At 37.4% G+C, this 15,377-nt stretch overlaps 1 protein-coding gene across 6 annotated transcripts in view; it reads right to left on the minus strand.

Annotated features, from left to right (window-relative positions):
• Positions 1–1,701: 1,701 nt before the first annotated feature.
• TAMM41 (TAM41 mitochondrial translocator assembly and maintenance homolog) overlaps positions 1,702–15,377 on the minus strand; it is a 32,121-nt gene continuing 18,445 nt past the window's right edge. For 2 of the 6 annotated variants that reach the window (XM_075096616.1, XM_075096615.1), the window contains exon 8: positions 9,672–10,937. In XM_075096616.1, coding sequence (XP_074952717.1) covers positions 10,861–10,937 — 77 coding nt within the window. In that variant the 3' untranslated portion in view covers positions 9,672–10,860. Of the gene's footprint in view, positions 1,917–9,671; positions 10,938–11,330; positions 15,244–15,377 lie in introns of those variants that run through there. The other 4 variants (XM_075096618.1, XM_075096617.1, XM_075096613.1 and 1 more) reach the window with 3 other exon arrangements.

Here is a 15,377-nt window from a genome sequence, read left to right on the forward strand (position 1 = left end):
ACATCAGCTTTCTGGGAAAGGTGACCCTGTGTATTCCCGTACAAACACTGCTAGTATAGTCAGACTTCCCCAGTAACGTTAGGTGTCACTATTTGTTAAAACAAAAAAAAAAAAAAAAAAAAGAAATGCAGGTTGTCAAATGTTGAAAACCTTTGAAAACTAATCTGAACAGCTAACACGCCATGAGAAAACCTAGTCAAAGCTGCTCAACTGAACACATGCTAAAGCTTAGCTAAGCTGTTCAAAAGGCAAATTCACAGATTAGTAAAGCAAAACCAGTCTTGTTTGATGAACCATATTCTGGTTTGCTTCAGTGTTAAAATTTGTTTTTCATCTTGCATGTACTTTATAAATGAATGATGTCAAAGGCTCTTTGCTGACTTAGACACCAGCAAAAACATAACTTGATGAAACACAAAAACTGCCCAAGATAGTTGAGAGTTTGTACCTGAACTAAAACAAAAGTAGTGCTTTTACCCAAACTCAGGTGCCCTGGTAGAACACCTGAGGTAGAGTTGCCCCAATTGCTACTCCTGTTCCATATGTATATTAACTGAAAAATTAGTGACATTCTCCACACAGTACAGCCAATGCAATACACGATTTAACCACTGTGTGAAGGTGCCAGGATTATGAACAACTGTGCACCTCAGATGTCGCAGTATCAGCAGTCTAACTTCTCTGCCGCGGAGGGTGCTTGTCAAGCAAAGATCTGCTACCCTGAATTTGTCTAACAGCCCACATCCCCTGGGCCTGCTGAACAATGTAGAACAATGTAGCACAGTTTAATGGAAAGGCACTGGTATTTCACGAGCAACAAAAGCTGCTAGGTCATTTTTGGGTACATTTTGAGAAATTTCTTTAAACACCACTGTTGCACAACTTGTTTTAGGATTTTTTTTAAATATAGAGGAGGGAAAGGACCTGAAAGCAGGAGTGGGGGGAAGGTATTCCATCAAGCACAGTTGCAGTCTGTAGTGAGATCTGACAGCCTAGTTCTACAGACTCTACCTCAACCATTAATCTTGTAATTATTACTGAAATTAAGCCTGACATCTGTTCCATGACCAACTAAGAAAATAAAACATTGCCATTATAATAACAGTTGGTTAAAAATGCATTGGGCAAGTATCTCCCTACATGCGGGCCACAGCAGTGATATGCCTTACTATTGTGACAGACTTCAGCGTTAACTAGACATGGATACTCAATGAGGAAAGGGACTCAAACCTGTTTTGTTAAATTATTTTCAGCTTGGAATACTAGCAGCAGGGGGCATATGTTGTGTCTGCACAATGAAGATTAAGTTTGTGCCAAAACCAAACAATTTTTGTTATCACAAAACACCATTATTTGTCACAGGCTTAATAAGGTATGTCATTGCTCCACAATATCTGTCAGTACAATTACAATGCGTACCTCCATCTATCCACATCTTCCTTTAATAATAGGTTAACTTTACACCAAATGACAGCAGCTTTTAAAAATGATCTCTCAAGATATATTTCATCAAAAACAAATTACATAGCCTCACAAGCAAACACCTTTTCTTCAGTGTTAACACTGCTGAACTCTGAATCTGAAACTCTTCCCTGCAAAAATCTAGATTCATTTGCACTGCACCTCAAAGCTACCTTATATCAAAACAGACCCAAATTCAAAACACGGTAGTGCATAAGATTTAAAAAGACACTTTACATTTTTTTGAAGATAGTTTATTTCATTAGACCATAATGTGTTAAATTACAGTAATTCCAGACAGACAAGTTGATCCAAATTGTAAGCTGATGGAGATGGTTATTTATTACCTCCTTCAAGACAAAGCTTGCCCTCTTCATAATTGTCTGCCCCATCATCCAATGGAAGATTAAAAGAGTATAATTTCAGTTGGAGCATGGTCGTAACAGCAGCATAATCTTCAAGCAAACAATGAGATACTTTCAGAGTCAAACAAATATAAACACCCCAAACTCTGTTCTTTCAGAACATTTAACCACAGGTACTTTTTGTTTGCTTTGTTCTAGAGAAGAGGAAGATTCCACCCTATGAAGGTTCCCATAAGATGAAGACAGACAAAATAGCTAAGCAAAAAAAACCCAAACAAACAACAAAAAAAGGAGTGTCAGGTTAACAAATTAAAAGCACTCTTTGCCATAATCCACTGGTTTTGTTAAACACCATTAAAATGGCCACAACTGGTTCACAGCAAAACTCTGAATGGCAAACTCAGTGTAAAAGAAAAGTCAGTATAATTAGTGATACAGAGATAGAGGTAAATATTCAGACTAATCTAGTTATTATGCACTCTTTTTTTTCCTGATTCTGCCCTCCTCCTTGTGCAGTAAACACATACATATAATAGTTTAGTCACATTTGTTGGATGAAAATACCCACACCAACTTTAATACTGTTTCTATGTGCCAACTGTATAGCTCTTACAGGCTGATCTTGGTAATTACTGAAGACTATAAATTCCCACTGACTAGCAATTTCTAGACTAAGGTCACTTATCTCATCAGAACAGTGGGCTTTCTCCTCAGGTCTCCGGCTGTGCCCTTCTCACTGGGGTTTCAGAGTGGCTTGCAGAAGGCTGCAGGTGACTCCAGCACAGCCTTGCTGCCTGCAGTCCCTGGGTTTATCAGGGACAGGAACAAGGCTGGAAAGCACCACCCGGGCAGTTGCTTCAATACAATTGAACATCAGACAGCCATCAGATCATTTTAGTCATGAACTCAGGAGGGTAGAAGGGTTTGGGGTTCTGGTTTTTTTTCCCCCCCCCTGTTGTTTTTAATACAAGTAACACACTCATTTTCAATTTTATATTGGAAAGATAATCCTCCTGAAATTAGTCACAGCTGGACAAGGAACATGGGAGACAAATTCTTTAAACAACGAAAAGTAAAGCAGAAGAAAACAGATGCTTTACTTTAAAAGCACCTATGCAAGTACAACCTTTCCATATAATCAACTTAAAAATGTCACAAGAATTAAAAGGCAAGTGATGTAGTTTCATCATCTACCATTGTCTGTACAAACTCACCTTCTTTCAAACTGTCAAATTGCTACTGACTCAGTCTTCTACTTGTCAATTTTCTAATCCAAGGATGCAGGGCCAGAGTTAGGCATGAGTGTGCAGAATGTGCACAATCTCATCACCAATGATGCCCCAATACCAGACTTGAGAGGCAATTAAAAAAAAAATCAATCTTAAAAAATAAAAATTAAGAAAAAAAGAGAGAGATTGCCTAGATTTTATTGTGAAAATAATTTCGTTTTAAAAAACCTTGCCCTAGACTGTAATGCTGAAGCACTGCAACAGCATCATGAGACAGACATTGGCAGGCTGTTCTGTATCAGCTCTTCCCCCTCTCCTGCACCACTTCTTGAAGCATACTAAGAACCTACTAACTTCTTGGATCTTGCTATTGTGTTGTACAGGGACTGAGCCAGACATTTCATCACTGCATAAGAGCAAGACAACTTGAGGATGGCAATATTAAAAGAAAAGAACAAACCCACAAACAAAACAAAAAAAGAACCCCACTGAATGCCCCCTTCTCATGCTTCACTACTAATTTTAAAAGAGGAGGTTTGGAGAAACTTGGGCAGGAAACAGAGGTTAAAAAAAAAAATCCACTGTGTGGGAACACAACCTCGAATTTATGAAGTATACCATAGACCTAGATAGATGTAATGTAAGAGAAGTAACACAAATTAATTCAGTAAAGCCAAAATGAGATATTTAACTATTTACTTAGCCTGTTTAATTGAGTAGGGGAAGTATCTTAAACATCAGGCTCAAGTCTTTCAAACAATGTCTCATGGTACAACAAAAGTAAGTGAAGGAACCAAAAGACGGAGCATTATGACCAATTTTTTTTAAGGTAGTCCCTTATGGTTGCAAACTCTTAAGAATCAAATTATATTCAAATTTAAAACCAGGAAGAACCCTCTATAGCCACTAGAGTTGCATGAAGTTTCAGTCAGAACAGAATATTGGTCTTTGCAGCTGCATGACCTTTTGTTTTCTCAGAAAAAAAAAGCATAACTGTCAAAGTATCCATCCACCATTAATGAAAAGCTTTTGGTGGAACATTGGATTCTGAAGGCAAAAATGACATATAAGGTCTTTGACTAAAGATGTAACTGAAATATTTGGAGTTGTTATGAATAATTTCAGAATATATAGTGTGAAGCTTCCTCTTCATGTACTAAAACTTAACCCATTTCTTAACATATCTGATTTAACAAGTCTGAGTAAGAGGTTAAAACATGCAAGAGTAAAAATGATTACAGCCTCTCCCTAAAGCAGTCATTGAGTTCCGGGTCAGTTAGCGACTGTGCTCAAGATTTTTATCTAGAAAAACAGGTAAATAAAGTCACTACACAGTTTTATGAAAGCACAGTATCAAGAGTGACAGAGCAGCTGTTCACTCAAACAAAAAATATACCAGAAAATAGCTATACAAGGTAATATCTCTTCTTCCTGTAGTAGATAATACAAAGAAAATTCATTTTCTACACATTCAGAACATATGGCCAGAAGTGAATTTGCAAATGAAGAATGCTTTGTCCTCTGTGAACACCTTACCCATGAAAAATGATCAGACACACACTGACCTGACATTCTGACCTTCAAAGCATATTTCAATTTCAAATCTATTTTTAAATTAATTGCTGGGAAAAGGCATGAGTCACAACCCTGCTTGGATCCCCCTCTACTGGACACTCACCAAGTGCTATGTTTATTCTAAAGTTTCCCAAGTCATATCAGGCTCTAGCGTTACCTCCTCAATCAGTTTAAAGAACACGGACCTTACAATTCAGTTCCATAAGCCACCCAGGAATGCTGGCCTCTATATCTATCTGTATCTTCCCAATTTGGCAAAGAAGTTTTTTGCAAAGATGAGGAAGCTATGGGACACTATAAAGTCCAGCTCCCTAACAGAAAGGAATCACACTTGTTCAGCTATATGCTACCTTAGGGGCACCTTGTTTAAGATAAGGTTGCAGCTGTTACTCTCCATCTGTTAGTCAAATTCACTGACATTGAAAGTCAATCAAATCTAAAGAGAAACATCACTGAAGCGCAAGTGAGAAATACAGTCACTGCAGTTGAAACAAAGTCAGGCGCATTCAATATAGCCAGTATTTGAAGGGTCGTTTAGCCAGTCACCTGGAGGAACTCACTACTCAAATAATTGGAAAAAGGGGAAATGAGCAAGCGATAAAGAACACACCTTACACATGTTGATGGAGGAAGTCAGCACCCTGTGTGGTACAGTTTCATGCACTCCCCAAATCTTAAAATTTTGGGAGCAGCCAAACGAGTTGCTCACAATGGTAGGCATGTTAATAAAAGGGGACAATACTGAGATTAAAGACTGTAAAGAGAGTGGAAACCAGAATCTATGGTTATGTATCTAGTCAAATTTTGATTTCCCATTCATCCCATGTCATCTAATCTATTCCCTCTGAAGCATGAGATAGTCACATCCTTCACTGGCCCTGCTGATCTCAGAGCCAGCTAGGCCCATGCTGCTGACTCACCTACGGAAATCCCAAGTAGTTTGGTTGGGCCCAGGCTCTTCATTACAAAGAAGCCCTTTAAGACATCAAGAAATAAATCATCTGCCTGAGTGCCTTTCATGAAAGCACTGTTACACAGGAAAAAAAGGGGATGGAGCATGAAATAATATCCATGGTGGAATGGCCAAACCAGAAGAAATAGTTGTCCGAAGAACAGAACGAAAGACTTAATTCTCAAGTCGAGAAGAGAAACAATAAAACAATAAAACAGTAAGGAAGTGGAGCAGGAAGACATAAACAGGAAAGCTGCAAATGGAATGAAAACCTAAAGTGACTGTTTTTCGTGGAAGAACAAACGCACCTCATTACGACAAAGCGTTAGTAATATTCCCATGTACTAACTTCCCGTGCAACAATCACTAGTTATTTTAGTGGATTACAGCTGTATGACCATAAAAAAAAAAAAAATCATTTCCACATACTGTTGAGAAACTTCAAAAGCAGCTAACAAGTCTGAAATCAATCTCTCTTTTCTTAAAAGTTTTACATAGCAAAATGTTGTAACAACTGCATAAAGTACTTTATATTAACAATAGAGAGGAGTTCAGACTGTAAGCTGCTCTAGGCTATGATTCATTCATGGCTCTCTGCCAAAAAAATAAATACGTTCAAGACCAATGGCCTCAAGGGGAAAGGTAGGCCATTTTTTATAAAAAGCACAAAGATAAATGATTTACAGAACAGAATATGGTTTAAGATTTCAGCCTATATGGATGATGAGGAAGGACTTTCTTATGTCTCACAAAGATTTACTGCACAGACCTGAAACCTGGCAGCATATCAACAGATGGAGTAAGCCAGGAACTATTAAACTGGGATTTGCAAAACTCTCTCCAAAGAGCAAGAAATGACCCATTATATTGTTATACACAAAGAAAGTTCATAAAGGCAGATCAAGATATGCAATGGGTATTTCAGCCATGTAAAACAAACACAGCCAGTTCAGATCACAGGCAAGCGGCAGTAAACTAACACCTGTAAAGTGGAAGACCAATCCACTGGCAGCATGACAAACAGCTTAAAGGCTGGATGGGTTTGACGCCATACAGCATCTGCTGAACATAAAAATGTTTAATTAGCTGCTAAATAGCAAGCAGTACATTCCTATTTTTTCTACAAGAACATTATTTCTTGAATAAATGCACTCGCTTAGCTACCAAGGTGCAGAACAAAGATAGCTGTTTCACTACGGGATCTGAGGCCAACTCATTCTCACATCAGATTGACTTGTAATCGACTTCTGATGTTTTGAACCACCATTTCAGTAGCAAGCACCTTCTGAAACACCAAAACCACTTCTAAAAGTGTCTTACTTTAATATTCAGAACATTATCTTTAACTGTATTGCTAATGGCTTTTAAAGGAAAGCTGCTCTTTTAAATGCTTCCCTAGAGCTATAACCACATTTCATCATTTAAAAAATTCTAGATTTAACTGCTGCTCATCCTCAAACTTAGCAGTAACGCGGAACTGAAGAGAAACACTGAGCCTCTTAAGATGCAAGATAAGATATTCTATTTAAAGTTCTGGTACACACACATCTCCAAGGTACCCTCTCCTTATAAAAAGGAAAACAGCCACAATCTCAAGGAAACATAAAAACCACAAAAGGGAATGAGCCGTTAGAATCCAGCTTTCACTTACGCTGCAGCCGTATCCCACGAGGGGGTCAGCAGTGTCCAACTGTACTGAGACATCACATAGAATTTTTCTTTTTTAAAAATATTTTTACTTCTGTAGATACAAGCCAAAGCTATATGCTGCCGTTAGCCTCAGTAAAGAATTACATACCTATTCAACGGTAGTAATGTATGCATTTTAAGTGAAGCATGTGATTAAATGCTCTGCTAGTAAGAATTCTCAACCAGATGTTGGGCAATCTTATGACACATGATCTCTCTCAACCAGTGCTTGAAGTAGTTATAATTTATGAGCCAGTGGTTTCAAATCCTGTGGTGCTGTTATTTAACTAGGCTTAAAAAAGCCCATCCTCACCTTTTCATACAAAAGTACAGGTTGGTCAGGATGGTCTTGTTCAATGGTGGTATTTCCCAGTAGGGCTCATGATGTAAAACTTCACTCAGTTACACTATTACAGGAAGAAAGAATGAGTGTCTAGTTTTGCCACTGCCTACTTTTTTTTTTTTAATTTGGCCACATTGCTTATTCTGTGGATAAGTTTTTACTCCACCTGTGTACCATAAATGTCCTTTTTTTTCCTTTCAGCTCATACATTTCTATGTAGCACCTATAAAAGCCTGCATCCTTGAGGGGATTATGGGAATTATAAAAACGCAATAGTTACATTTTCATTTACAGACACGAAGAGGAGATAAATGAGGCAAAATTTGGAATAACATTTTAGTTTTTAGTCTTAATTATCTGGTAATATATTCAGTACATGGAATAAGTTTTCTAACAATCCAGTGTGTAGCAATTGTCGTTTTTTAAAACCTTAACAACAACTATATTTTTCTGCTTACAGTATTCGTTTTCCAAAAGTTGACTACAGGGAACAGGAAACCCCCCCAAAAAAAATACAATTTCACTAAGAGTGATCTCGCCGAATTTGCTGACAATAAATCCTCACCGGAGGTGAGCATCCTCTCCTTTAGAAGGTCTCACTTAGGCCCTTTCCCACACAGCCTTAAAAGAAAATAAACACAACTGCAAAAGAATGCTGAGAACATGTAAAATTCAGTTACATTAAAAACAAATAAATAAAATCAGGCAATCAATTCTGCTAACTCTTCATGCAGAGGGTTATTTTTTAAATTGTCCTGTTTCCTACAAGGAGTTGATACATTATGTGCTGTCAACTTCCATTTCCAATTTTTTTTTTTGTATCCTAAGACTTTCACAGATTAGTACTTTTTTTTTCCCTCCCTCCAAATAACACAGTGGACCCTACTAAAATTTTCCTAACACCAAATTGCTGGTGTAAAAATCAGGCTTTTGTCCATGCTCCTGACTGTATGAAGTTTCCCCTACAGCGTACTTCATTTGGGACAAAAAAAGTAAAGGCTGTTACCTCATTAGATGACTAAACCAGGCAGTTCTGCCAGCACTGCACTTCTTACCTGGTAACTATTTCATTCAAAATGTCATGACTCCATCCTGAATCTTTTCTCATGCTGTTCATTTGTCCAAAACCCTTGTATCTGTCAGGGTCTGTTTCTACCACTGGGATCAGTATTCTCTGTTCTTAAGAATTTTCCACTGAGCATATCTAAGTCAACATCCGATTTCAGATTTCTTTTTACTAGAGCTTATGCTGAAACATTAAAAAACATATGGCTATTTCAAGTCTTTACTACACATGAACTTAATTTTAAGGTAGATAGGGCATATTTTGTATAAAAGACTTCTAGATTATTCAGAAAGGAACCTCTTCATGAAAACAAACAAATCCAGCCAAACCCCAAGGTTAATTTAATTTAAGCAGTGGCTTAAATTCCCTAGCTCTGTTTCTTACAATATAAACATTCCAAATCAGGGACTTTGGCCTCTTACTAAGAGGGACACAGAATGCTAGTACCATACATACAAATTTTCTCTAGCTTAGTCACTTCTTTTGCAGAATATGCCACCTTAGAATGGATAGTCATCATCCTAATATCAGAAAAGGATCATTTGACAGGATTTGTCTAACAAAGTCTAGATCTATCATCAGCGGATAATGCAAAGTGTTAAAAACTAGTCTATGACCTTAGAAAGTTACTATTTCATAGTAATAATATTTTCCAAGAAAATAAAAAAAAAGGGTGGGGGGAGAGTGGGGACAGACACACATTTATTTCCTCACTCTGGGTTCAAACTTTGCCACTTCAAACTCTGATATTTTAAAATGATCAATATTTAAAAGTTCCCATGTTATTAAAGTAAGTCTGAATAAGTCATGTTACATATGATAATATATTCTCCACCTTTCCTTCCTAAATTTAGTCTTTGAACTGCTCCCTGGAAACAGTTAGCAGCCAATTTCATTCCAATACTTTTTTTTTTAAAGTGAGATCACTAAATCAAATGTAGCTTGAGAGATGGCCCTACCGATCACATAATACACATAAAAAAATACATGCTAATCAGGAAAGATACATTTTATTTCTATCTTTTACCTTTAAGTTATTTTTATCATTTATACTCTCACAAATAAAATGACGCGTTCTCTCAATTTCTTTCTATTAAGAAATACATCCAAAATCAGCAAACCCACCTGACGCAGTGCAAAAAATATTATATTTACAACAGATACTCCAGAGCTATTGTGTCATAGATGAACACTGTCAGAAATGTCCATTCTTTAATGGCATGGTTAATGTAACATTTATGTAAAAGTCCAGTTTTCTTTAGTTTAGCTAATTTTATTAAGCAAAGGAGAACAAGTTTTATCTTTGTCGACAGTATTTTCAGGGCAAAAAAATAGTCAAAGAACCAAACAATAGGTACTTTTGTTCATAAAATTCCCAACTTTAAAGCACTTAGATAGAATCTTCTGCCAAACAACACACATTTCATAAACCTGCACAAGTAGGTCCTGAAGGTCAAAGTATGACCTTCCTTCCAACTATGACATTTTTGACAATGTTTAGCTATGAGTTGGGCAGTTGTCATCTCAGTCTCATGAAAGGAACATACAATTTTTATGAAAGAATCTGATACCTGACAAGCTTTCAAACACTCTTTCCCAGACTGGAAGTCATTGTCAAAATTTTTGGATTCAGAATGTCAAACATCCAAGAAAAAATTTACTTTTCACAAAGTCTACCCTGCAGAAGCACCTAGCAAGCATCATCAGAAAAAAATCTAAGGATGAACATGTAAGTGCAGAAATAATGTATTTCAAGAGGACTTAAAACTCAATGGATCCTCCAGTTCCATAAGCCCCTGGCAGAACTAAAATTGTGACAGTAAATATTTTGAAAGAACCTGGGGCTATTTTGGAAAATAAACATAGCAATACATAGAAAATGGGTGGCTTCAATTTTTAATTCATATGTACAATCAATCTTTTTTACTCAGGGTTTCTGAAAACCTAAGCTATAGTATACAGGAAAATTCATTTCAGTAGTTACACAGTATAATTCCTTTGCCCTATTACCTTCGAACGTTCCCCTGCTAACAAAAGTTTCTATTTTAGTAGTACAAATGCACACATAAATTATTAGAATGTACTTCTTAAATGCACTTTAATCTTCTCAAGCAGGCAAAGCAACATCTGCAAAATATTTAGACAAAAAGTACATTTACCCATACACAGTATGTCAAGGCTCAAGACGTCTTCCTTAACCATCCCTTTGTCATTTTATACAATTTCTTCATACTATAAGTTATAGATTTCTTTGCCCCTAAAAAAAAAAAAGAAAAAAAAAAAAGGAAAACCCACAAAATTCAGAAAGGCTAACTCAAATACCAGGCTTTTACTACATTAAGTAAAATATTTCCCTGGAAGAATGACAACCTAATCCATCAGGCAGACATGCAAATAACCTTGTCACATTCATGAGACAGTAAATAATGACACAAAAAAAAGTACTTTTAAGAGTATCAAAGCATGCAAAATAGGACAGGTTTATTCTGAAGGCCTGATGATGTTGCATACAAGCACGTATAGACAACGACCAAGTGTCCTGATTTAGCCCCAGTCAGCAACTAGACACCACACAGCCACTCGCTCACTCCCCCAACCCCTGTGGGATGGGGGAGAGAATCAGAAGGGCCAAAGTAAGAAAACTCACGGGTTGAGATAAGAACAGTTTAATAATTAAAATAAAAGAGCAATAATAACAATAATAATATAATAGAGGGAGGGAGGGAAGGAAAAAAATCCAAACAACAAGTGATGCAACTGCTCACCACCCACTGACCAACAGTGCCAGTCCCCGAGCCGTGATCGCTTCCCACCCCTGGACAGTTCCCCCCAGTTAACATACTGGGCGTGATGTTATATGATATGGAATATCCCTTTGGCCAGTTTGAATCTGGTCTCTTAGCTGTGCCCCCTCCCCTCCTGGCTTCTTGTGCACCTGACAGAGCATGAGGCTAGAAAAGTCCTTGACTAGTACAAGCACTACCTGGCAACACCTAAAACAGTGTGTGTTATCAACATTATTCTCATATTAAGTTCAAAACACAGCACTATACCAGCTACAGTGAAGAAAATTAACTCTATCCCAGCTAAAACCATGACACCAAGGTATAGTAAATGTAGAGATTAATGATAAAACCCTTAACCAGTACAAACAGAAACTTCTAGTTTACATCATTATTCCTAAAATGCTAAATACAGGAAGGCCTTTAAAACACCTGTGTCCAGAGCAGAGCCACACCAAACCAATGCATTATGCTTTTCAAGCCCTTCCTGATCTACTGCTAGGTAGCATGTCCAGCTGAGTAGGATTGTACTCTGGCCTGGTAATGGACACCAGCAAACTGACAGACTATACTCTGCAGCAGGACTATTTAAAGAAATCCAGGGTGTTAGGCATGCAGGTTAATTAGCTGGCCACATCTGAGAAGAATCTAGTTGTAGAAGCATTTCAGCTCTTGAGACAGGAGCCCACCAACCAGATTCTGTAGATAAGATGATGCCTAATCATGAAGAACCACAGCTACACCCAAAGCTGCACAGCCAAATTTTACTGAAGGGATAAAGGGGAAGAAGAACAAAAGAACAGTCTGCTCAAGCAAGACAAGCAAATTCTGCATGACTGGTAGACAGCAAGCTTCATACTTCCAGATCCTACTTTACCAATTCCTTCTGCTAATCAGGTTTTAGTTAGCCATGCTTGATGCTACATATCAGGCACTTGGTTGCCTTGTTGTAGACAAATTCTACACAGAATTGAGAAGCATCACACTGATGCCCATCTTGATTAAATGTAATCAAACACTGCACACCGCCTTTCCAGGACAAACCAACCCAGAGCATTGCTATTCAAAGGCTTGTGAGTTAAAAATGAAAAAAGAATTGTTTGTTTCATAGGCAATGTGCTGCAGATTGTTGGGGTGGAAATCTCTTCCGGTTTCAACATGTTGTAAAGTACATTACAACCTCCTCGAATATTTTGTTATTGCGTTATCCTGGCTAATGGCAGCCACCATAAAGCACATCTGCGAGAGAATAAAACTGCTTGACTTGGATAATGAAATTACATCTCTGTCCTTAAGTAAAAAAAAAAAAATAATACTGAAATGATGATGGGTATGGAAAACCAGATTAATAAGGCATATATCCAGGTGAATTAAAAGAAGCAAAAATAAAAAGATGATGACACACACTGTAATTTGGAAACACTACCCGTATCAGGATACCATGAACACCAGTGTGAATATCCTGTCACAGGGATGTTGTCTGGGCCAATTTTGTTTCAGAGTAACCTGTGTGTCACTTTTTTATAATAAGCCTCATATGAAGCCAGAATAGCCATCATACTCTAGCATCATCCTGCAGTAGCCCACAGGTACTGAACTTTACGCTAGGCTACAGTGAAGGCAGGCATTTCTCAATTTTCAGAAGGATTTTACTGCAGTCATTGCCTCCAACATTTTACAAGTTTTAGATATGAAGGGATTGAGGAAGACTCCTACACAATTTGTTAAGTGTACCCCTAGAGTTAAATACTTTCTGAAGTTCTGCCAGATGTGAGCCTTCTCTTACAGACCTAGAGTAAAAAAAGACACAGCCTTTTGCTGGGTTTAGTCATCCAATATTTGCAAACCAAGAAACAAAATAGTTAGTCTTGGCATTCCAGTGGGGTTCTGAGATCCTAGCCAGTGGAGCTACTTATTTTAACTCCTTCCAGCTTTCTTTGATTAAAAAAAATACCCACTCCAAAACAACAAAAAAAAACCCAAAACAACCCCACCAACATAAAACACAAAGTAACTTTTCAGATTACAATAGAGTCTAATCACATCCTTAAGACTTCAAAACTGAAAAGGCAAGTTTTTAATGCTGCATGAAAAGGTTTAATTTTGACACTTACATGCCCAGGTTTAAAAGTATGTTATGTTATGTATGTTATGTTATGCTATGTTATACTTACTACAATATTTCTTATGTTTATTTAATAGAGCCCTGTTTACCTGACAAGATTAACTAAAAGTACACAGAAGCAATTTAGCCAAAAGTCACACAGTATGACACACTAGAACACAAGGAAAGATCTTCTGGAACAAATGAGCAACTTAGACCTGGGTTTAGCCGTGTACTGCATTGGACTTCTGGTGGGTGGGGAAAAAACCGGTATGATAATATTTCATTTTAAGAAGACCTTAGAAAGTCATCAAATGAGGATAAAATACTTTAGACTGCTAATACTGAAAGAATCTTTTGCTTAGAGTCACCAGAAGTCAAATGAATGTACAATAAGGAAAAGTGCATGCTCTATTTCTGAAGGATGTGGTGGAGAGTAAAAAGCCTATAATAATAAACATACTGTATATAATCAGTTTTGCACTTCTTGTGTCTCCAATAGCAATTAACTCAACTTTACCTTTTGTAAGGTAAATCCATACATGTATTTTCAACTTACAAAACCATGTGTATCCCATTTGTAAGCTCAAACTTTTCTTCTATTTTTAATAGGGTTTTGCTAAAAGCAAGCACGCTAATGAAGTCATGACTGGCTTTTTCTTTGCAGTATCTCAAATAACAAGAAAATAATTATGTAAATTCTGAAGCGCCTCACATATCTGCATTAAAATTGCACACAGTGTAAAGAATTCTAGTTGTAGACAAGGCCTGACTGACCTCAGGCATAGCGCACAAATTAAAGAAGTGTTCCACTTTCCAAAGTTAAAACTATGTAACTGTATGGCTTTGAAAAATCACTGTCTAATCTCCTAGGTACTATACTTCTAAGATACAGCCCCTCAAATACTGAAACTGCTCTGCCTAGAATCGATATTGTTCTGCCATTCCAATGAAGTCGGGGTACTCCTGGAAGTGCAGTATAGTATGTGGCAAATCCACAGTAATACAGCTGATACAGCCCTGCAGGACTCTCATTAACTGCAGTGGCACTGCAGCCTGCAAAGTCAGCTTGTTCTATTGGCTTGCCAACCTACTCTGCCTCTTGTAGCAATTCAGCATAAAGAGATTTTTCTCCTTCATATTTTATCCCTGCAGCAAGCACTCTACCAAACTCCACCCACTAGAGCTTTACGTAATAAGACGCTTACATTTCCGCCCTAGCACATCATGCTACAAAGCAAAATACAGGTTTATACCTATGGCTGGTTTCTTAAAGCAGCCCTCAGGGCAATGAGTCACATCTGTAGTAAAAGTTAATGGTTGTAATTATGGCTCAGGCTTAGAATCTGAAGCAATTGGACCACACGAAATGTCTTTCTACTTTAGCTATGAATATATGACTTAGTGGTTCCACCTCCGCTTTAGATTTTTCCACTATATGACACAGAACAAAGACTTAATACACATGGAATCAAGACCACAAAATTTCAGTGTAAACATAAGTTGTATCTGGTTTTGCTTAACAATCCATGTTAGTTTTTTTGGAAGTGTTAGTGTTGTAAGATAGTAATTTGGCTGTATTAGAAGTCCCCCAAAGTTTCCTGGTAGATATGCCTGGCTGCAGTGCTCCTTATTTCCTTTTGAGTTGAAAGGCTAACCCATATATTGCTGAAAATCTGTCACGTGGAGGCAAATAGTCAGACACACATGCAAACTTTTTACACATATTTACAGTGAAGTGCAGTGGTATGCAGCATCTGCTTGGGCAGCTGATGAAGACAGCAGTTATCACAAATCCATAGAATATTTT

The sequence above is a fragment of the Phalacrocorax aristotelis genome, chromosome 6 (genome assembly GCF_949628215.1).
Source record: "Phalacrocorax aristotelis chromosome 6, bGulAri2.1, whole genome shotgun sequence".
NCBI lineage: Eukaryota > Metazoa > Chordata > Aves > Suliformes > Phalacrocoracidae > Phalacrocorax > Phalacrocorax aristotelis.